This window comes from Microcebus murinus, chromosome 13, assembly GCF_040939455.1.
Source record: "Microcebus murinus isolate Inina chromosome 13, M.murinus_Inina_mat1.0, whole genome shotgun sequence".
In the NCBI taxonomy this organism is placed as follows: Eukaryota; Metazoa; Chordata; class Mammalia; order Primates; family Cheirogaleidae; genus Microcebus; species Microcebus murinus.
In genome coordinates, this window is record NC_134116.1 from 19,257,213 (window position 1) to 19,282,784 (window position 25,572).

A 25,572-nucleotide genomic window follows, 5' to 3' on the forward strand; every position below is an offset into this window, starting at 1 on the left:
GGTGGGCACTCAGTGGTGAGCAGATGGCTAAAATTCCGGCTGACATAGTCTTTCAAACCAGAACATCAGGGTAAAGGAGACGTTGTGAACTGCAGTGTGTGTTTGGGTGGAAAATCCTCAGTCTTTTATAGCTCACCTGGAGTAAGCTCCTAGCAGAGCTGCAGTGGCAGGAAGTGCCAGCAGCTAAAACTCCATGAAAAAATCTGTCTTTCTGGATAAAGGAATTGGGAAAAGGGGTTCCTAAGATCCAAAGAGGGTGGGGAAAATTCTCAGTATTTTTCCTTCTCTTTTTCTTTGCTCATTTTGCCAGGAAGACTACCCCAATTGTGAGAATTGTGTGGCACTGCATAAAGTGAAAACTTTGAGAGAAACACCATATTTCTGGCCAGAGAGCCAAGCAAATGGGCTCTTGTAGTCTGAAGAGTGTAGAAGGATCCCAGAGAGGAGAAAGCTAGAAAAAGGGATTCCTTAAGTCTGTGATGAAACAACATAAACTCATATGAGCTGTTTATCAGTGAAAAAGGCTCAAAGCAGTTTAACAAAGGTTTTAAGAACTGAACTACAATTTAAGCCACTGCCCAAGTCAGAGACTAGCCACTGATTGGTGTATGCACAAGATAGCAAAGGCTTTGAATACTGAACTGAAAATGGAACCATCTTCCAAACAGAGACAGAATTTGTAGTTTGAACCTAAGTGAATTGGTTATCAGCTAAAAGAAAAAAAATCAACATTTCCCAGAGGATTGTTATAGGACCCAGAGTCTAAGCAACTTAATACTAAAAATGTCCAATACCATCTAAAATTACCAAGCATACAAAAAAAAAACACACAAAAATGTGACCAATTCTCAAGGGTAAAGTCTATCAACAGATATGACATGACCTACATGCTGAAATTATCAGAACTTGAAGAAACTACTATGATCATGCTCTATAAGGTAAAAGTAAACACTATTGAAATGAATAGAGAGATAAGATGTTCTCAGAGAGAAAGTATAAAAAAGAACCAAATGAAAATTTAAGAACTAAAAAAATTATAATATCTCAAATAAAATACTCACTGGATGGGATGAATGGACATGACAGAAGAAAGGGTAAGTGAACTTAAAAATAGATCAATAGAAATTCTATAATCTGAAGAGCAGAGAGAAAAAAGATTGAAAAAAAATAAATAAGCAGAACCTCAGGAATCTGTGGGACAATATAAAAACACTCAGCATGCATATCTTTGGAGTTGAGAAGCCAAGGATAAGGACTGGTACAGAAAAAAAAAAAAAATGATAGCTGAAAACTTCCTAAACTTGGTGAAAAGATAGCCTTACAAATTATAGAAGTTCAGCAAATTCCAAAAAGGATAAATTCAGTGAAAACCATGTCAAGGCACAGCCAAAGAAAATAAATGTGTTATACATAGGAGAACAAACAAAATAATGGAAGATTTCTCATCAGAAACCACAGATGCCAAAAGACAGTGGAACAATATCTTTAAAACACTAAATGAAAAAACAAAAAACCATGTGAACACAAAATACAGTATCAGCAAAAATATCCTTCAGAAATGAAGGCAAAATAATAACATTCTTAGGTGAGGAAAACTATGAAAATTTATCATTAGCAAGCCTGTTCTAAAAAGAATGCTAAAAAAGTTCTTTAGCCTGAAGGAAAATGATATCAGAGGAAACCTGGAATTTTAGGAATAAGGAAAGAACAACAGAAATGGTAAATATTTAGGTAAATATAAGATTATTTTTCTCCTTTTATTTTCTTGAAAATATATATAAATATTTAAAGAAAAGATTATAACATTGTCTTTTTGGTTTTTTTTTTTTTCTTGAGACAGTGTCACTCTGTTGCCCGAGCTAGAGTGCCATGGTGCCAGCCTAGCTCACAGCAACTCCAAACTCCTGGGCTTAAGCAATCTTTCTGCCTCACCCTCCCGAGTAGCTGGGATTACAGGCATGAGCCACCATGCCTGGCTAATTTTTTCTACATATTTTTAGTTGTCCAGATAATTTCTTTCTATTTTTAGTAGAGACAGGGTCTCACTCTTGCTCAGGCTGGTCCTGGTCTCAAACTCCTGAGCTCAAATGATCTACCTGTCTCGGCCTTCCAGAGTGCTAAGATTATAGGCGTGAGCCACCACGCATGACCTTTTGGGGATTTTTTAAGCAGATAGATGCAATCTATACAAAAACTCTGGAAAGCAAAGAGATCTATGTGGTTGTAAGCTCTTTACATTTTATCTTAAATGGTGCAATACAAAACAAACTCTAAGTAGACTGTGATAAATTAGGTATTTATACTGTAATACCTAGAATAACCACTAAGAAAATACAAAGACAAGAGATAAATTAAAATGGAACACTAAAAAAATTCAAATAATCCAAAAGAAGGCAGCAAAGGAAGAGAAAAAAAAATCAGAGGGAAAAAACAGCAAACTAATAAAATGGCAGACTTAGTTGAAGCATACCAGCAATTACATGAAATGTTAAATATATGCATAAAAATCATTTTCAGATTGAACTAAAAAAGACCTACATACATGCACTCTATAAGAAATCCACTTTAAATATAAAGATATAGATAAGTTAAAAGTAAAATGATAAAAAAAGATATACCATGTAAACACTAACCAAAAGAAAGCAGCAGTGGCTATCTTAACATCTGAGAAAGTAGACTTTATGACAAGGAATATAAGCAGAGATAAAAAGGGACACCATATGATGATAAAGGGCCAATTTGTCAAGAAGACACAACAATCCTAAATGTGCATACCCATAATAACAACCCTTCTATACATACTAAGCAAAAACTGGACAGAAATGAAAGAAGTAGATAAATCTAAACCTTCAGACACCCTTGGAGACATCTCACACATCTCTCAGTAACTGACAAAACAAGTAGACAGAAAACCAGATGGATACAGAAGACCCAAATAACACTATCAACCAGCATTACCTAATTAAAATTTATGAAACACTCCATCACACAACAGCAGAATACATATTCTTCTCAAGTGCACCAGGAACTTTCAATAAGTTAGACCTTATTCTTGTTTACAAATAAAAACTGTAACAAATATAAAAGAATGGAAATCATATAAAATATATTCTTTGACCATAACGGAATTAAACTAGAAATCAGCAACAGAAAAATATCTGGAAAATTTCTAAATATTTGGAAACTGAATCATACATTTCTAAATAATCAATAAGTCAAATAAGACATCACAAGGAAAAACAGAAAACATAAATGAATGAAAATACAATATACCAAAATTTGTAGGATCCCACTAAAGTGGTACACAAAGTGAAATTTACAGCATTAAATGTTTAATTTTTTAAAAGTCTCAAATCAATGATCCATGCTTTCACTTAAAGAAACTTAAAAATCCAAATTAAGCAGAAGGAAGAAATAATAAAGAACAAAAATCAAAGAAACAAAAGCCAAAAACATGGAAAATCAATGAAATTAAAAGACTTAGCTTTTTGAAAAATCAATGAAACTAAAAAACTAGCTTTTTGAAAAAGATCAATAAAATTAATAAACTCCAGCCAAATTCACTAAGAAAAAAAAGAAGACACAAATTAGCAGACATAAATTAGACATAAATTAGTGTCAGAATAAAATAGTAAACCACTATAGGCCCTACAGACATTAAGACTATGCCCCTGAAATAGAAAGATGAAATGCACCAATTCCTTGAAATAAATAATTTACTTACATCATCCATACTGTCCTCCTCAGCGGTTGACAACTGCCCTCCATTGTTGACTATATCATATCTAAATCCCTGTTTAGCTTCTTCAGCCAAACTCTTGCTCTTCATATCTAACCCAACCCTATCTTCTACAACTTTCCAAAATGAACCTTCTGTTTCAAATTCTGTTGCCTTATTCACGGAGGTCTTCTAGCTATAGTGGCCCCCACCAATCATTCAGAGCCAAGGTCAAAATTCATCTCTAAAATATTTCCTTATTCTCCATAGATAGATTAATTGTCTGAACTCTTATTTATGTTCTATATAACTAAGATTTTGGTGTTCATAGGTTCATAGGATAGTTAGGAGATGACTGCAGTGTTCTAGGCAAGAGACAATGGTGACTTGAACTGGGTGATAGCAATGAATAATAGTGGTAAGAAATAGGATATAAAATATATTTTGGAGGCAGCACAAAGATGTGATAGTGCACTGTTTAAAGGAGACAGAATAGGAAGTGGTTTTTAACAATAACAAAAAAGAGGAATCAAGAAGATTCATAGGTAAATTATCAATTTTACAAGCCTGGTTTTCTACCATGACTAAGAATATGAAGCCCCAAGGGGAAGTATCATATGCCTCCTATTAACTTTTGTTTCTAACATACTTGTACTGCCATCATGTTTAAAAATTATTTTGGCTATCCAAATCAGTATTTCTTACAAAGGAACTTTAGTATATCATGGAGTTCTTATAAACATTAAAAATAATTTTTCCTCTTAGCTTAAAATTTGCAAAGTAATTATTTTCCAATAGAAATAGCTACTTCTTTTTCCTTATTAGGTAAATAATCTATAAAAGCTGAAGTTTTCAAATATCCTACTCAGGTTGATTCACTTCATGATTACCTTAGTATTATTTCTACATTCCCACTTATCTTTTACTGATAACCGGGAGCCTTTTAAGAGATGCACTCTATGTTGTTTCTAGATACAAACTTTTTACTATATAAGATGAAATCATTTGCCCCTCGAATTTTGCCTTGTTAAAGGTCTAGTCACACACTGTCTAATTTCTTCTAATAGAAAGAGAATGAGATTCTTAGCTTTCAATTTTTACCAAACACATGGGCAATTCTTTTCTTTCTAAAAGTTTGTTAAGGATAATTACTCAACATTGTAAATTTGCTTTCTTTCTTTCTTTTTTTTTTTTTTTAGCTCTTTCAGAACTATTATTTTAATAAAGTCTTTAAAAGTCTTAGAAAAATATTTCATGGATCAACAAAGAGCCTCAAATAGTTTTTTGTAGAAGGGACAGTATAAACAAATAAAAACTGCAAAACTGTCTCTTTCTTAGGACCTCCTAAAGAAGAAAAAGTAACTATTGTGTTATATTTCTCTAAGAGGCCTTTTCAGCAATATGCTCTCAGTCTAAGCATACTGTTTTTAAAAATAAAGCTAAGAAAATTCTAGTGTTTGGGGGACACCAGAAGAGAAGGGAAGGGAAGAAGAGGGTGAACAGGTAAAAACTAACCTTACCTTGACTTGACCTAGGGAAACAGTGAATGTATCCAATATGTACCCAATGATACAAATGGTACCCCACAGTCCCAAGGCAATTGACTCAACCTATTCCTTAAGAAGTAAAACTTATCACAATATACCTAGTGTGAAATAGATCAGTTGAATAGCCCTACAATTATTAATGTATTTGAATTTTTAATTTAAAAATTTCCAAAGAAGAAATCTCCGGGACCAGATACTTTCACTGGAGAATTCTACCAAATGTTTAAAGAATTAACACCAATGCTACACAATCTTCCAGAAAACAGAAGTAGACATAGCACTTCTCAATTTATTAAAAAAAGACAGTAATTACCCTGATAGAAAAACCAGATTAAAGATAGCACCAAAAAAGGGGGGAAACTTTAAACCAATATCCTTCCTAAAAATAGATGTAAAAATCCTTATTAAAATTTTAACCAATAAAATTTGGCAGCATATAAAAAGAATTACATACCATGACCTTTGGTTACCATCATTCTTAATGGCAAAAGACTGAATATTTCCCCTTTTGAGACCAGGAACAAGGCAAGGACATTCAATCTCACTGCTCTTATTCACAGTACCAGAGATTCTAGACAATGCAATAAGCAGTAACACACACAAAAAAACGGGAAATAAAAGAATACAGATCAGAAATGAAGAAATAAAACTGTCTCTTAATTGTAGGTGACTGACATGATAACAACATATTTGACAAATACCAAGGAATCTAGAAAAAACCCACAAAAACTCCCACAGAACTAACCATGGTCATGGATACAAGATAAACATAGAAAATCAATCATATTTTTATATACTATCAATGAACACATGTACAAAATCAAAAATATAATATCATTAATAATTGTTCCCAAAGCACATAGGTATCTAACAAATCATGTACAGAACTTGTGTGCTGAAAACTACACGATGCTGATAAAACAAATCAAAGAAGATCTAAATAAATGAAGAGACATACTATGTTTATTGGAAGACAGTACAGTAAAAAAGTCAATTCTCCCCCAAACTGATATATAGGTTTAACACAATTCCTATCAAAATCTCAATAAGAATTTTTGGAGATACGGCCAAGATTTTTCTCATATTTACATGAAAGCCAATTTTGAAAAGGAAGAATAAAGTGGGGGACGTTTAGCTAAGTAATCAAGACTGTGTGGTATTGGCCGAGGGATATGGATCAATGAAACTATTTAATAGAGAACCCAGACATAGACTTATGTTCAACTGGTATTTGACAAAGTTATAAAAGTAATCTAATGGAGGAAATACAGCATTTTCAACAAAAGGCTGGAGCAATCAGGCATGCTTAAATTAGTAAACCTCACAACTTATAAAAAAATTAACTCAAAATGGATCATGACTTAAATGTAACATGTAAAACTATAAAACTTTTAAAGAAAAACATACGTATTTGAGTCACTAATACTCCTAGGCATGTACCAAGGAAAGTGTTCATGTAATCATAAAAGATACGTAATAGAATGTTCACAGGCTCCCACCTAGAAACTATCCAAATGCCCATCCACAGAATAGAAGATGAAATCATGGTATATTCACTCAAGGGGCATACTGCACCTCAATTAAAGATAATTAACTACGACTACACACAACATGGATCAGTCTCACAAAGAGGATACTGAATAAAAGAAGCCAGAAGTTCAATAACAGGCAAACCTAATCTATGGTGGTCTTTGAGTATAGAAGTGACTGGAATGGAACATGAGGGAGTCTGCTACATTGCTTGAAATGTCTGTACCACATATTCATCAGGGATTTGGTTACATGGTATATGCATCTAGCTATATACCTAAAATTTGTGCACTTTACTGCATAAAAGTTATACCTCGATAAAAAATTAAAACAGAAAAAAATCAATAAGATAATGAAATAAACAATTTCCTTATTCAAACAGGAAAAGTAATATAACCTTCAAGACAAAATAAGTGCATATGCATGTTGGTTATGGTTTTTAGGACATATAAGGTATATAATTAGGTTGACTATAGTTTATTATTCAGCAGAATACTGCTAACCAATTTTAAATTTTTACACAAGTCCTATATTGTTTAATTTACATTTAAAACTGGCATAAGACTGAAAGCATAAGGAATACTAACATTAAAATACAACATGTTATTGGAAATAAAAACAATAACTCTGAACATTTTCTTCACTATCATACCTATAAATTGCATCCATCTGACCATACTTCTTTTCATGAATATCAAGATGTGACAGTATTTCAAAAACCCATGTTAAAAAAGGAAAACATAATGATGACTATATTTAATCTGGCTTTTTATTTATTAGAAATGGAGAGTATCCATTATAATATGCCAGTAACGTGTTATTTGTGAGGAAGTATTCACAATTAGAGGCCCCAAACCTTATCATTTAAAAAACCAAATGCACAAAAAAAGAAAACTGTCTGAATAAACCAGTTGATTCTCATTTTTCTTTAAAGCACAATATCTAAGATATCCAAAATGAGGTAGAGGAAAGCTGTTGTTGAGCTAGATTTGAAACTTAAATGTGTAGTTAGATTTTAATCTACATTTTAATGTACATTCAGTTACCAAATCAAAAATGTATCAATTAAAATCTGTCAATAAAGCATGCTTCTTATATAATATAAACAGCAGGGAAAACTCAAGCTTGGGCAAATATACGAAGAACACATAGTTTCCAAAGGGACATAGGTATTCAGGTATGAAACACGCATTTTACCTTTAGTCAGAGTTTAAATCTGAAACCTGTACATTAAAAAACAGGCCTGAGTATTGTACTTGAAAAGATTAAACTGAGTGAACTGCTCAAGATTATGCAAGTTATTTGAACTGCTATATAAATTTATATCTGCATTAAATTATAGTACATATCCTTGTCAGTAGCCCTACATTTAAGAATCTTTGGCAAAAAATGTTTAGAATGAAAATTCATATTTATCTGATACACAGTTAAAGCTCAATTACAACTATTTTTGTAAAGCCACCTATGAATCAAGAAGATTGAGATATTCTTTAGAGACACTGAAAACTAAGAATTTTAAGAACTTTTAAATTATGAACAGAAGAGTATTTATCCTGGGAGGTTTTTCTACTGTTGTAATAAGATCTTAAAATATTTCTCATTTCCAAATCATTCAGTACAAATAGCACCAAAAAAAAAAAAAAATCCAAAACACTGAGTCTCTATAATCCAGCTTTCTAGAAAACTCAAGTTATGAGACCAACAGAATTAGCAGTTCTTCTCCTCAGCAGTAAACAATTCAGAAGAGAAAGAGGAGAACATCAATTATTCATGGCATGTTGTAACTGGTTGGTTCAAGTGGCATGAGATTGATTGGTGATGTCTATTAAAAAGGTCTTTTCATTTGAACCAGGAGAAGTAACAAGTGACAGAGGAAAAAAATAAAATAAAGTAAATGCACATTGAAGAAAAAAAGCTGGAAACTTATCACTGTTGGCAGAGATTATGACCCTTGACAGCAGCCAACGGACAATGATGAGTTACATTTTGACAGGGTTCAAGCCAACACTGAAGTAAAAGAAGTTAGAAACAGATAGTTATAAGAAATCACTGTGGGCAAGAGAGAATGGGTGGTCTCCAATTGTCTCTAATTGTAATCAGGTATGAGATGGGAGGCTGTAACAACAGGTCTAGTACAGAAGTGATTACAGGGGCTAGGCAGAGCAGGAATTACTGGATGCTAGAAAATCTGTCCCTTTATTTTCATTCCCACTACAAAAACCCTTTCATTTCCCAAATAACTCATACCTAAGCCATTGCAACAGTCTCCTAACTGATCTCACCTCCAATTTCTCATCCCTCTACCCTATCCGATATGCCACTTCCACAATAATTATCTTGCTTTTACAGTCTTTTTCCCATCTCCCCAACCAAACACCCCATAAAAATAGGTGGTAGATCTACAATGACTAGACAAAGGCCCATCCCTGGGTTAAAAGTTGAGGACAACCACTGTGTGGTCACTGGCTAAAATCAAGATGGAATGCACAAGGGGGAGAGAACTGGATTTGGAGGACCTAGAAATAAGTCCCAGCTCTGCTCCCTTGGATATGTCATGACCTCTCTGAGCCTCAGGTCCTTATTTGTGAAACAAAAACATTAATGATACTTAAGTATAATGTTAAGAAAGGTGATGGTGATGACTTTACTAATAACAGCTAGCATCTGTAGAGGGCTTAGTGTGTGCCAGACACTGCACTAAGCAGTTTACATGAATTATCCATTAAAGTATTGCAGAAACTGTAAAATACTACAGAAATGCTAATTATTCTTTTCTAAGTTCTCTCAAACCATCTGTTAGTAAATCAGTTTTAGAATTTTCTTTTTTTTTTTTTTTTGAGACAGAGTCTCGCTTTGTTGCCCAGGCTAGAGTGAGTGCCATGGCGTCAGGCTAGATCACAGCAACCTCAAACTCCTGGGCTCAAGCAATCCTGCTGCCTCAGCCTCCAGAGTAGCTGGGACTACAGGCATTCGCCACCATGCCCGGCTAATTTTTTCTATATATATTAGTTGGCCAATTAATTTCTTTCTATTTATAGTAGAGATGGGGTCTTGCTCTTGCTCAAGCTGGTTCTGAACTCCTAACCTTGAGCAATCTGCCCGCCTCGGCCTCCCAGAGTGCTAGGATTACAGGTGTGAGCCACCGCGCTCAGCCAGTTTTAGAATCTTAATTGTGGGATATAGCTGAAAAAATGCTATTTGGTATTTTATCTCCTATTTCTGGCTTCCATTCCCCTGGCCAAAGATGGCCAAATCTAACCATCTAGTTGGAAAACCACCAATCCTCATGGAAAAAGATTTGAGAAAAAACAGGATAGACATGACTCCTTCTAATGTAATAGGCTGAAAATTTACTATCTTCTCCAAACAGAAGTATCTTTCCTTACTCTGTTCATTTTCCTGCCTCTGCCCAAATTCTTGATCCATAACATCATGCAATAGAGTAAAATGATTATTTTAAGCCAGTAAGTTTGGGGATAATTTTTTATGCAATAGTTATTTGGAACAGTAAGACAATTTTAGATAAACATGTTGATAATTTAGAAATTATTTTGGTAAAAGAGTACTATTGGTCCTTTGTATTTCTTTTTGAAGATCTTTAAAAAATACTTATTGATGATAAATAAAGTGATATGTGAATGAATGAACTAACTCTTAAAAGGTGACAAATTTATGGTATACCTAACAACTGTCTCCACAGTTTATCTGTCCAGTGTCATTTTATAATTCCTGCCCACACATGACTGACTACACTTTGAAGATCACATTTAGTTTTATTAAGAATATAACATTAAGATTTAGTTTCAGCAGAAAATCCAAATATATGTATATAACTTTTGTGAGTACTTATATTAATAATAATAGTACTGTCTGTTCCCCCTTTACTCTACCCTCATTGTATATTATTTACAAACATAGTTGACATACATAATCTAATTTATGCTAACAAAGAAAGCTACTTCCATTTATTTGGTGGTACTCCACTTCAATTTTGATATCCAGCACCTGGCACATGGAAAATACCTAATAAATGTTTATAGAATTTGTGAATAAAGGTCCCTTCAGATTATTACATTCTGTTTTTTGACAATTTTCTCACCATATCTCTGGAGACTGTTTATACCTTGAATCAATATAAGCATTTCGGCATCTGATACAAGGCATGATTAAAAAACAATAAAGCATTCTGGATAGTGTACATCTAAAAATTATTTTTCAGCCTAGCGGCCATAGATATGTTGCACTGTTTGTTTCAGTGACATTTTGTTACTTCAAACACTATGGGCTGTATGTGAAAACTGTCAAATTTGAAGAGCATCACTTCATTCACTCACTCTACTTTGTATATCAGTCAGTGTCAAGAACCGATTCCCACACTGGGGGAGTAGCCTTTTTGGAATTCTCATCCATTGGATATACATCCAGCAGTAAGACTGCTGGGTCATATAGTAGTTAGATTTTCAGTTTTTTGAGGAATCTCCATACTATTTTCCACAGTGGTTGCACTAATTTGCATTTCCACCAATCTGCCATTTGAAACAACATGGATGTTAAGTGAAATAAGCTAAGCATGAAAGATAAATATTGCATGTTCTCACTAGTAGGTGGGAGCTAAATATTAAAAACAATTGATTTCATGGAGACAGAGAGTAGAATGATGATTACCAGAGGCTGGGAAGGGTTGGGGGGGATAATGTGGGGATGGTTAATGGGTGCAAAATATAATTAGATAAAATGAACAATATTTGATAGTACAACAAACTGACTATAATCAACAGTATGTTAGAGTATACTTTAAAATAACTGAAAGAGAATTGGAATGTTCCTAATATACAGAAACTTTAAATGCCTCAAGTGATGGGTACCCCAGTTACCCTGATTTGATTAATTCACATTGTATGACTGTACCAAAACATCACATGTACTCTATAAAAATATACAACTATTATGTGCCCATAATAATTAAAAATTAAAAAAATTAAGAGTAAAGTAGGCTTTTAAAATGTATCTACCTCTGGGAGGCACCCTCCCTTCATGAAAGTACTGATTTGTTTGGCAGGGATGGTGAACACACGGCATCCTGGCCACCTCTCTGAGGGTAAATACAGCTTGTGGATCCCAGCATTCTCCCTACTGAGCTTATACCCGACTGGAGGATCCTCCTCACACAGAGATCCACACAGCAGCTGCATCTACTGAGATGACGCTGTTTACATCCTTCCTTAGTAAAAAGTAACCTCACTCAAAACTGGTTGATAGCCATTTGAAAACAAGAACAGACATAGGGGTTTATGCAATCATTACAGCTACTTAATATTAGAACATTGAAAAAAAGTTTTTTGCATCTTTAGTAGTATGCATAAACTGAATTAACCATGGAGAAACTCTTTTCTCATTTCCAGCTCTTAAAAAATAAACTAAAAAAAAAAAAAAACACAAAAAACAATTAAATCTAGTTAATTTTCTAGTTAGCTTTCATGTATGTATGCATATAACTAATTGTCTAAGCAACAGGAATCCAGTCCTTCTCTTTAGCAATCAACATTACTGATAGCTGAAGTTTGTTTAGAGTGTTGCTTCACAAAGCAGAAAAAGAGAATAGTATATGTGGGTCACAGGGGAGAGAGAAACTATATTTTGGTTAGGGAGAATCAAAATGTATTAAATACATTGCTCAATGTTTGTCCCCCCCAAAATCCGTATGTTGAAATTTAAACCCCAGTGTGACATTATGAAGCAGCTGGGGCCTTTAGGAGGCAAGTAGGTCATAAGTTCTCCACTATCATGAAGGGGATTAGTGCTCTTATAAGAGAGGATGGAGGGACCCATTTTGCCTGTTCTACCATGTGAAGATGCAGCAAGGGCACCATTTATGGAGAACAGGCCCTCAGCGTCTTGATTTTGGACTTCCCAGCCTCTATAACTGTAAACAATAAATTTCTATTATTTACAATTTACTCAAGTCTAATGAATTTTGTTATAGCAGTCAAAACAGACTAAGAGATATATACCAAAGTATTAATATGTAATTGTTGTCTTAAGTCTTATAAAGTTCTGACCTTCTACACAACAAGTCAGAAAGAAGGAAAAGTTCCTTAGAAAAGATGGTCTAGCAAAAGCAATGTGTTTGGTGAAAAAATATTTTGAAACTTAGAAATCAAACTATCTTTAAAAATCTATCTCTGTGTAACTCAATACTGTCAAACATATAGTCATTTATAGTACATTTTGGCATATCAGAAGGATAAAGATAGTATCTTGTACTTATTCTGCATAATGTACATGCCAATGCTATGCAAATGAGGTGGCTTAAATGATCTTGTTTGATGTTGACAGTGATGACTTTTACACAAAGACAGATAAAACTTTTTCTAAAATAAATTTATTAAGAAGTTCTGTCAACATGTTACTATATGTAACTAGCCATAAAGACTGTTAAAATTATCTTCACCCCATCCATAGTTTTTGGTGTTCATAAAGAAGCCTACTATCATTATAAACTGTTTAAAAAAAAAAGTATTAACAAATACCAATATTATATGTTGATCACTTTTTATATATCATTTTTATTTTCAAAACATATGTACTAAAAATCATCACAATTCCTGTGAGTCGAAAAATAAACTGCCATCATTTATAGCCAACGCATTTAGGTCTCTAGGGGAAGGGAAGGGCATAAAGCACAAAGCACTCAGGGGCTATGCTGTAAGTTCTGTAAAATACTTCGCAAAAGCTTAAAACACAGAGGAGAAAGCAACGGCAAAAATGGAAATGTGATACTAATTTAGGGATATAATTCATCTATATGATAACACGACTGAGCCTAATTCCTAAAAAAAATAACATGGTAGTACACAGATAAATGCTTGGGTTTCATTCCTATTTCTGTGATTTTTGGTGAAACTTTATTATTGATATTTTAGGTTTACTATGTAAACAAATACTTTATGTTCATTATTTCATTAGTTATTACATCATACCCATATTACAGATGAGGAAATTAAAATGCAAAGAATGTTCACTTGCCCCTAATTACATAACAAGTGCTAGAGCTTATTTTTAACCAGATTAACACTTATTGTCTTCATAGATAATATCAGTATATACAATAAAATACCTGTATTAAAAAATTATGTTAGTAATTATTATGTTCATTGAAAACCTTAAGATGGGTGAATTTAGAACAAAATTCTCCATCCAAAAACAGAGAAAAACACTCTAAGATTTCATTTATGGAGACCTGTATAGATACCCACTAAAGAAAATACTAATATGCAGTTAATTATTAATATAATGTAAGACTTCATTTGAATTATTAATTTTAAGGGGATGGTAAGCATGAGAAATAACACTCCTAAATGTTTTAAGTAAAGGTTTGTAATGTTTCTCTTGGGTAACTTTACTGAGTGATTTTAAGATATCTATAACTACAGTCATCTTCATCTATTTTACTGTCTTAAAGGAAAAGCTGAATCATTATCGTCCTGACAAGATGCAGCAGACCTCTCTTCTGAGCGTCCCGAATCTACTCAGCAACCTGTTGTGGTAACAGCTAATTCTGCAATCATTTATTGAAGCCTGAATACTTCTACAACATCCCTTTCTCTGTTCTAAGTTTTCACAAGGCAAGAGCTATCCTGCATTACTAGAATGAACACGATTACACAAGAAATACATCCTCACATTTCTAATACGCAAAACAGTAATAAATGCTTTCTCAAAAGATATGCTTTAGGTATCCTTTTGTTCAGTGACTAAATGCTATCTTTCTCTGTTACAGAGGTAGGAATTACCAACTCACACTGGGAAATACTTAATTTTTGTAATCTTACATAGCATTATTAGAAACTGGAAAAGCAAGAGAAAGAAGATAAAAGTTATTTCAAAATATTAAACAGATAGTTCTACTTAGTTTCCCTAGAATAATATGTTCTAGGATAGCAGTTTTCAAATCATGTGTGAAGAGATCAATTTGGTGGGTCATGAGGAGCATTTAGAAACAATGAAAAGGGCCAGGCAGAGGCTCATGCCTATAATCCCAGTGCTTTGGGAGGCCCAGGCAGGAGGATCACTTGAGGCCAAGAGTTCAAGACTGGCCTGCACGATATATAGTTGCTACAAAAATACAAAAAATTAGCTGGGTGTGGTGGCCTACACCTACAGTCCTGCCTACTCAAGAGCCTGAGGTGGGAGGATCACTTGAGCCCAGGAGTTCAAGGTTACAGTGAGCTATGATCATACCACTGCACTCCAACCTGGGCAACAAAGGAGACCCTGTCTCTAAACCAACAATAACAAGAAGAAGAAAGAAAGAGAGAAAGAAAACAGAAAAAAATAAATAGAAAATGTAATACAAGTTTCATAGCAAGTTCACTGTTTCATGAAACATTGGTTTCAGCTAGATGTATATATATATGCCTGTGTGCCTACTGTATCAAAACAATCACAACATAAAATGTATTTCTTAGTCAGGGCCCTGGTTAAGAAAATGTGAAAACCCCTGTTGAGGACATTTCCAACATTAAGTAATTAAACACATCAAACTTCCAAAGACTCCCAATGTTGACCGGTCATTAGATTTCCCAAACCATGACTTCAATATAATATGCTGTTGATATGTAACTCAGATATCCAATAACCTTATCCTGACTCAGATGCTTAAATAAATCTTATTTCACAGCAATGATCCTCAATTTAAACTGAAATTTATTTAAAAAAACAGGCTAATGTAGGTGTTTGGTTTGATTAGAGTTTTCTCAAAAAAATAAAGTGAAAAGTGAAATAGCTAGAATATTCGTTCCAATATTTCAAAGATGTTTCAGTCTTCTAAGAGTACAAAGTTAATCTATTAATATTTAGTATATACCACGACAAAATCTTACTAACTTGAAATATTTTATTTTTAGATATTTTGATTATTTTAAATTTTACCAATATATTTGTATTTTACTTACATACTTTACTGAAATGCAGATGTCTAAAATCATAGCATTACCATTATCGATATTCTATTAAACGGCTGAGGTTGATCTGGTAAAGCTTAAAGGCATATTTAAGAAACTAAACTTTTATTTGTTAAGGCTGAGAATAGTTTTTAATGAAATGAATCACCACTGTCCAAGTAACAAATAAGAAGGCAAAAATATATATGGCATTATTTCTGCATACTATTAAAATTTCAAGATTAATTTCTTACAGAAATATGTCTATATTTTTACTTTCGTAACTTTCATTCTCAAGTTTTATCTTGTTTGAAAGTGTACTCATATTCCAACTCTTATTCTTTAGAGTATTTACAAGTTTTTTTATACCATAGGCCTGAAAAATGTAAGTATGTAAGAAAAGTAGGTAATAAAAATATAAGTAGGTAAGAACAGATGGAGAGAAAGGTAACAGAGAGAAGTCAAAACAGAAGCAAGGAAAACCCTAGAGTGCAGGTACACATCCTTCCCTCGGGGATTAGTTTCTAAAGATAATGACTAAGAGAAACATTGAAAATAAAAAATACCCTTGAAAAAAATTCCCTTAAATTAACTACAGTATACCTGGTTTTATGTAAAGATCTTTGATTAGAAATATATTTGGACTTTAATATATATGGACTTTAATGTCCCATATGTAATTTCCTAGAAGTTCAGATACAGAAATTATTAATAAATCACTCAAGCGTATTGCTACTTTAGCAAGTAAAAAGATACCAATTTTTTTAGCTGTTCCTGTTGGTCGTGTCATCTAGAGACATTTTTCTCAGTTCCTCTATGTTCTCCCTAACATTTACCAATTAATTATCCAACTTATTCCTAAAAGATATCTAGAAGGTCAACATTGTCCACTTGCCTGATTGTCTCCATATTTCTTATTCAGTGGTCAGTCATGTCGTCTTTCAAATCATCCATTTGTTCTCATCAGAGAATTTATCAATATACGGTGGAGTTGATATTTTTTGTCTGTGTGTAGCAGAATGGTTGGTTGGCTATTTAAATTATTTTTGCCCCCTCCCCCTTTAAAAAATAAGTATTAGTATAATGATTCCTCTTATTATAGATTTTACTGATACAATTATCATCAAATTTTAACTAGATAAGATTTGCAGGTCACAGGCTGCTCGTTCTTTAAGGTTCAGATTAAACTTCAACTCCTTCCTCATGATCCCAGCTAGACAGAAATATGCTCACAGAATATAAGAGCTGAGGGGAGATCATCTCTTTCATCTTCAAAGTGAACTTTAAAATTCCAATCCTGGGGTAGAAAAAGAAAACTAAATATTGTAATGTTATAATTTTATAATACAACAAAAACAAAAGTTTCCCTTTCAGGAAAAACCTTTGGGCCATAAAAAGTGACTCACTGAAGTATCAGTTATGTAAGATGAGTAAGTCACAGAGATTTACTGTATATCACAGTGTCTATAGTTAATGACAGACACTGTATTATATACTTAAAAATTTGCTAACAGGAAAGATCTTATGTGTTAAGTGTTCTTTATCCTAAAAAAAAAAAATGAATGAATGAAATGAAGAAATAAATAGGGTGGGAGGAAGCTTTTGGAAGTGATGTATAGGAATATGGCATTGATTGTGGTGATAGTTTCACTCCTGTATGCTTATCTCTATCTAAACTCATCAAGTTGTATACATTAAATATGTACAGCTTTTTGTATGTCAATCATACCCCAATAAAATGGTTTAAAAAGACAGAAAAGTCATGAAAAACACTGATCTTTTGGAGTCATTTTCAAAGCAAATTTCAATTTTTGACCATCTTAAATCCCTCTTAATATGAGGAAGTGAGCACTCATATTATTTCCCTCCTCCCATCCCGACTTACTAGTTATACTATTTGTTGTATATTGTCAGTGTTCTTATCACTAATATTCTATTTCATAACCATAATTCTCAGTTCTTTAATCTCTCTTTTGTATTTAGACGAATACAGCTCTCACCATCAGTGGTTTTCTCCATACCCACATTCTTTGGATTTACGTTTGATTGTCAGGATTCAGTCATCAATTTTTCACAGCATACATTTATTAATTTAAATATTAAGTTTTTCCTACTGATTCACCATTACCAAAATAAAACCAAAAAGTGATTCATGGCTATTAGGCTCTGTACTTTGGAGGCCCAGCTTTAGTTAAATTTTGGTTACTGAGGAAGGAGGTATTTCTGGAAGAAAAAATGGTAGCAGAGCTCTGGAAGTATCACTTATATATTCTCTGGTTTTAGCTTTATAGCACCAACCTGTCAAGGGGCCAAAGATCTGTGTGGCAATTGGCAATATGCTTCTATTTCTGAGTAGGTCTTATGCTACTTATTATGAGGAGAAAACTGAAAACCATGAGCTGAGCTACTTGAAAGTATTCACTTAAGTGATATGGAAATATTAACAATTTTTTTAAAATAACATATTCACTTTAGGTAGTACAAATCAACCACCTTTTCCCCATTCTTTTCCCCAATTTTAAAACACTTCATGCCTTCTAGCCTGCTGTAATCTAGGAAGTCTCCACTGCATATTTTACAACTCTCCAAGTTCTATCCTTAGCTATATTCATTCATTTCTGATTTCTATTCCTAGCCATATTCATTCATTTCTCTCTATATACTCTACCTAGTAGGTTTTACTTACTCTCCCAATATGAATTATACAGATGATCCTGAGTCCTTATATTCATAAACTGACCTTTCAGGCTTTATTCAGATATTCTAATTATTTATTAGGCATAGCTATATGGATGATTACCATCTCCAAAATTGAAATAATCTTCCCTAGCTATTCCTCCATAATCCCATTCACTCATGTTCAAAATGTCAAGGTTACTTTTGACCTTTTTTTCCCCCTTTACCACCAGGCGAGGTGGCTCACGCCTGTAATCCTAGCACTCTGGGAGGTCGAGGTGGGCAGATTGCTCAAGGTCAGGAGTTCAAAACCAGCCTGAGCGAGACCCTGTTTCTACTATAAAAAAATAGAAAGAAATTAATTGGCCAACTAATATATATATATATGAAATTAGCCGGCCATGGTGGTTTAATTCATTCTTTTTATTACTTGCATCCCCTCTTTCCTTTCTGTTACTACAGACACCATGCTACTTCAGGATCTTTGCACTTCCTACAGAAACTATATTATCACAGTATTCATGACTATTCCTCCTGTATGGAGTGGTCTATTACCACTAAGTCATCTATCATATCACATTATTATTTCTATAATAATTTTGATTATGGTCCTTGACTACAGGATCCAAGTCCAAAGTCTTTAACCTTCTATAATTTAGCTTTAAATTTTTTACCTTACCTCCCCTTACCTTCTATATAAATTCCTAGTTTGGCCAATCTGGCCTATTTAACATCCAAAAAAACATATTCTATGCATTTCCTGAGCTATTGCCTCCATCTGGAATACATCATGGTCCTGATTCTTTGAGGTTCATGTTAAACTTTACCTCTTCCCCTGTTGCCCCAACTAGAAATGTCCTTACAGAATGTTAGCGCTGAATGAAGATTATCTTCTCCATCTGTATAATGAGCTTTAAAAAATCATCTCCTCCACCTATAAAATTAAAATGTTTGGAGAAACTGAGGCCAAAGAACAATACAAATACTTTTCTTTCTGAACATTCATTTTTTTCAACACTTTTTCTTGTTTCCTATGTGCCAGGAGCTCTGCTAACCACATGGGCTTAAGAGTTTAGTGAGAAAGACTACACATAACTTATCACGTAGATAATCAAATGTTGATGAGTGCTACAAAAAAAAGGGAAAGGACAGGGTGCACTGATGTCTAAAGTATACGTGGTGGAGTGAGGGAAGGGGTGAGGTGTGAAGTTAGTCTAGGGTGGGAAGACAAGAAAGGAGTTACTTTAGTCTGGGAAGATGTGGAAAGCTTCCCTCGTGGGAGAAAATCTTTTAAGCGGAGTGAAAGAATCTAAAGAATGAGTAGGAATTAACTCTACAGAAAGATACAAGATTTCTATAGGAAGAAAGGAGAACCCAGAGACACTTTCAAGGAATTAAAATAAGGTCTGGGTGCTGGAGTACAATGGATGAGGAGGGCTGCAAGAGACAAGGCTGCACAGGCTGGGAGAAACAAGAGCATGCTGCACTTTGGAAGGTCATGTTGAAGATTGGTGGGTTGCATCCTAAGAACAAATAAGCCTTGTATATCATGTCCCAAGACAGTGGTTCTAACCCTGGGATGGAAAAGAACAAGAGAAGCAATTACAAAATCAGAAAAAATTCTAGTTTTATTTCAATTGAAAAATATTTTCTGTATTCCCATCACTTCTCTGTGTGTGTACTCTCACTCAAAGTTAAAAAAGGAAAGCATATAAATGTATAAATATAGCCATTTTAAGTTGGTCCACTTGGCTTTGACTAGAGGTTGTGTATGGGTATGTCTATGTATGCACCTATAAACATTTAAGGGTCGGTTTTGTATTTTTAAAAAGTGAAACATACCAAATAATAACAATCCAGTCAACAGCTCATTTCATTGTTTGGAAATACATTAGTGACATAACATCCTCTTACCTTTTTCCATCATAGCCTTCATAAAGGAAAATATCTTAAGAGATACTAAAATTTTTCTAAGTTCTGTTTTAATCCTAATGGCTTTTTTGTCTCATTTTGTCTACACTGGGTAATTAAGTCCAAAATGCAATTACAAATCTAAATTGTTTCCTCTAAAATTCCATTACATCAAGGGTAAAATTTAAGGAAGGTAGGACAACAATGTTAATATTAATAAAAGTGAGAACAACAGCTACAATTTTTTGAGCAATTTCTGTGTACCACGTATTGCATTGGACACCTTGAAACACATTATCTCATTTAATTCTAACGACAACTCTGAATGGTGCCCGCTATTCTCTATTTCATAGATATGGAAACTGAAGCTTGGAGAAACAAGCAAGCATTTCCCCAAACTATACACACCTTCGACCTGTGTTGTCTGATATGGCAGCCTGTGGTGACATGTAGCACTTGAAAAGTGACGACTTTGAATTAAGATGTGCTGTGTCAAATACGGACCAGATTTCAAAAACACAGTATGAAAAAGAAAGTAAAATATATCAATAATTTTTGAATATTAATTATATGCTGAAATACTAGTCTCAAAATAGGTTAAACAAAATGTATTAAAATTAATTTCACTTGTTTGCACTTTTTAAAAATTAGCTACTATAAATTTTAAAAATACATATGTATTTTTGCTTGCATTATATTTCTATTGAACAATGAGGACCTAGACCAAAGGCTGGATATTGAATTTGCCAGTAGATACCAAGTTGAAAGACACTGGTAAAGAAGAGGCTACATGGACTCATACAGATCCTGGTTTAAATGTCCTCTCCATCAATGATGGGAAGCCAGAAGATCAGGCTAAGGTTAAATATAAAATACCTTACTTCTGGGACAAAGAAGGGCCAAAGTGTTTCTTACATATACAATGGGTGAATTCTAGTGAAAGGAATTTATAAACTATATACTTCAGCAGATCAATGGTCTTTTTACATCAAGAACTGAGACTAATGAGTGAAAGGATGTATGGGCAAGTAGAATTTCACCTATTTTTTCTCTGGGGTCATACTGCAAACGAAGATTGTTCCAATATACTAAGTTTAGACTAACCCATTATTATAAGTGTGATAAATAAATCTGTACTAAATTATAAGAAACTACAAAATTATGTAGACCATACTACCCAATGGTATTTTACTATATCTATCTCCTAGGCTGTGTCAAAAAGTTAGCCCTAGGTACGTGACTTTATCAACATACATATACAACTTTATATCTTTAGATGTATATATTTAAATGTGAAGGGTGAGGTAGTTGCATTTACTTGGATTATTACTTGATCTATGTATTTGGCCTGACATCAACATGTGACAATGTATGAGACTACCCTGTTCTGTACTTTGTTTTTTTTCTTTTTAATTGAGTGGTACTGAGAGAGGGGTAATAGTCAAGGATTTAACTCACATAAATGTTATACATATACTAATTTTAACACTAAAATTGTTCATCTCTTAGCTATAAAGAGTTAACTTTAAGAAAATGAGACTAGAGAAGTAAAAAGCTATCAAATTCACAGATCTTAGAACAGTAGGAGAGACTATTAAAATATTCACTTTATTCTAGTTTGGAATTTAACACAAGGAATAACATACAACATTTTAGTTTAGCTATTAAAGTGCATACTCAATTAGTTAAGGGAGAGGGTGTTCCCTTTGATCTATTATGTGGCATTAATAAACCACCACTTGTAATGAATTTTTGAGCATTCCCTGAGTACACATGACTTGGTCCTTGCTCTTTCAAAATCAGTAGATCCAAGCTGACTTATAATGTGATTGTGTCTACAGTACACTTATAATTGTTCTTCTGTGAATGTCCTCAAATTAGGGGTATAGGTAGAATAAGCCAGGAAGGAAAAAAAAAAAAGACATTAAAATTATCAGCAAGTATTAACATGAGCCAGACCAAATAGTAATGTGTAATTAATAATTAGAAAAATCTGCTAAAACTTTGAACTAAGATATTATCACCTCTCTAATGCTTGAAATTATAGGGAAAATGTGGTCAATTTTAGAGGAAACAAACATTTTAAAACACTTAAACTATAAGCCATATTTCCAAAATGCATACTTTATAAGAGTTTGTATCAAGGAACATCTTACTTGCATTAACTTTAAATTAGTTAATACTGGAGTCACACCTTTGAAGAAGCGTGTTTCCAAATGCTTTTGGGGTGGGGGTGGGGGTGTAAGGCAGCTAGATTTAAAATAACAAAAAAGAAATCAATAAAATTGCATTCTCTTAATGTGAACGGCATATCTGTGCTCCTATTTGCTAATACTCTCCCAACCCCACTGAGCTGTTATGCCTCCAAATAATTTGATAATCTGTCTATAAAGTTTCACACTAAATTAAAGAGTTCAATTTTGTAAAACGCCCTGGCACCATTAAATCTTTTATGAGACGAGAAAGGTCTCTTTCCCTCTCGACTTGACATTATTACAAGCATAGGTGTGAGCAATTTTTGCTGTCGAACACTGCAAAGGTAGATTTTTCTCTTTGGTTCAACCTGCAAATGTCTCGCCTCTATCTGCACAGCTGCTCTCTTCCCAACACAAGCCTACCCACCCCCCCTTTCCCCTCGGCAAGTTTCAAACTTTTGTTTCCTTTGGGGTTCTGCACAAGCGCTCCTCCTAATAACATCCAAGAGACAAAGAGCCGTTCTGTGGGTTAACCGGATGCCAAATTTTAGTTGTGAAACAAAGCACTCACATTGGAGACGAAGGAGGAAGAGGAGGACGACACGGCCCGAGGCTCGGAGCCCTGTCCCCAGGCAGCCCCCTCCCCACGGCCCCGCGCGGGCAGCTCCGGCCCCGGGACGGCGACTCCGGGCGCAGCCGCGGAGCCCCCGGCGCGGCACGCTGCGGGGCCGCCCTGCGCGCGCCCAGCCCGCTCACCGCTTCACTCGGATGATCTGGTCCCGCATGGGCTTAATGTCCTGGAAGCTCTGCTGGTTGACGAGGCTGTAGACGAGGATGAAGCCCTGGCCGTTCTTGATGTACAGGTCCCGCATGGACGCGAACTGCTCGGTGCCCGCCGTGTCCAGGATCTCCAGCACCGACGGCGACGAGTCCACCTCGATCTCCTTGCGGTAGAAGTCCTCGATGGTGGGGTCGTATTTCTCGATGAAGGTGCCGGTCACGAACTGCACGGTCAGGGCGGATTTGCCTACCCCGCCCGAGCCCAGCACCACCACTTTGTACTCGCGCATCGTCCCTCCGCGGCCGCCGCCGCCGCCGCCGCCCGCGACATAGACCTACGCCGGCCGCGCTGCGCCCCCAGACCCTGCCCCGGCAGCCGGCCCCGCCGCCTCCCGCGGCCGCCCCCACCTCACGGCCGCGGCGGCCCCCCGGGCGCCGGCGGCGGCGGCGGCAGCTGAGGGAGCAGCGGCCCTGGGCATGGGCCGAGCCGGGCGGCGATGCGGCCCCGTGGGCGCCGGCAGGCACTGAGGGCGAGCAAGCAGCGGGAGCCGCCGGAGCCGCCCGAGCCGCGGGCCCGCAGTGCCGCCCGCCCCGCCCCTCGCGCCTCCACGCCCAGCTCCCCGCCCGCCGCCGCCGCCGCTTCCCCCAGCGCCCGAGCGCGCGCCCGAGCCCCAGCCGCAGCGCGGCCCGGGGCGGGGCCCGGCGGCCCGGGGCGGGGCCGCGCCTGCTCGCCGTCGCCTAGGCGACCAGCCGCGCGCGCTCCCGGGAGGCCCTCAGCGGCGCGGAAGCGTCTGCCCGCGCTTGGATAAACAAGCGCCGCGCCGCCCAGCAGCACCTCGCCCTGCGCGCCCGGTTCAGCCCCCGGGGCCTGCGTCCGGAGTGTGCGCACTGCCTGCGTGAGAGGGGAGCAGCGGCAACCCGTGTCTCCCACGCTCAGAATTTGGCCCAGACGAGATGATAGAGGGGCCAGAGCAGCCTCCAGGCAGGGAGTGAGAATAGATGCCCAAGGTCCAAGAGAGCCCTTGGCCGGAGGGCCTTTGCCCGACGCCACCTCGGCTGCCAGCATTCGGGAGCTTTGGTTTTATCTTGTATTAACATAACGATGTGGAGGTTTTTTTAAGGGGACGAGCACCTTCAGGCCTCGGCCTGCGGCTATGGAAACACGAAATGAAGCTTTGTTTGTAAGCGTTAGGACACAGAGGAGCGACAAGCCACTCCAGTAGTGTGCCCGGGGGCGCTCAGCGGCGGCCGCCAGCCTCGGAAGCCGGTCCACGCCCGATGACGTCACCAGACTCCTGCCCGCCTTCCCTCTAGCCCCGCCCCTCCTCTGTGCCAGCTGAAGTCGAGCTCTTCCCACGCCCTGTCAGCCACCCTGTCGCATCGAAAACCTGGAGAGCGGAGACCTGAGCAGCAGGCGGAAGGCCTAGGGACACTTCATGGCAACAGCCAGCTGGGGGCAGCTACTGGGAAGCTGGGAATTCATCCTAGCCAACCAGATCGGGTATCCGTACTCCACTCACGACCAATAGAGAGCCGCCTCATAACACGTGACGCCCCCGCCTTCAGCCAATCGGGAAAAAGTCTGGTCGTAGGATCAGCCAACCCACCTCCCAGGGCCTCTCCAGGCTGGGCGTTTGCTCCTGCGCGCAATCTGCCAGCCAATCGTGGGTGAGATGATGAATGACGGAGGCTTCGGCGGAGCCAACCAGAACTCGCGACTTCCTTGCCACCTAGGGCCGGTGGTATGGAGACAGGGCCGCTCTGGCGGGACTTAGGAGGGGCAGGGACCGAGCCGGTTCTGGCAAGAGAACAAGATGCGTTGCAGGCAAGAGTGATGAATTCTACTTTTAACGTCGTCTCCGTGGCATTCTGCCTAAATGATGGGCATGGAAATGGTGCCGAGGGATGTGGGCTGAATCGTGGGCTGAATCGAGAAAACAGGGACTTTTGTCTTCAGGGTGAGAAATTTTCCGGTCCTTAAGGAGACATCGTGCAGCAGTTGCATTGGACCTCAATTTTAAATCTTAGCGTTCTGTCGCAAGCTTTAGATCTTGGTTACGCACCACCCTCTCCTACCTGTAAGGTCAAACTTACAAGACCTTACATTCCCAAATATTACTGGATTATTTTTTGTAGTAACTGGTTATTGGATTTATGTTCATTAAACTATATCGTTCTCAAACTAGTCTACACCTGTTCACGAGTCTCTCACATGCCCTGCAAATAATAAGTTTCTGTAGTTCTAATGTTAGATGATGGCATACCTATCCTCC

The 25,572-nt window shown here is 36.7% G+C and overlaps 1 protein-coding gene across 1 annotated transcript in view; it reads right to left on the bottom strand.

Moving 5' to 3' along the window:
• RAP2A (RAP2A, member of RAS oncogene family) overlaps nt 1-23,888 on the bottom strand; it is a 40,349-nt gene extending 16,461 nt beyond the window's left edge. Inside the window, exon 1 of the mRNA XM_012757002.3 lies at nt 23,276-23,888. Within this exon, the coding sequence (XP_012612456.1) occupies nt 23,276-23,589 (314 nt within the window). The 5' untranslated portion in view covers nt 23,590-23,888. The remainder of the gene's footprint in view (nt 1-23,275) is intronic.
• Between the last annotated feature and the right edge of the window lie 1,684 nt (nt 23,889-25,572).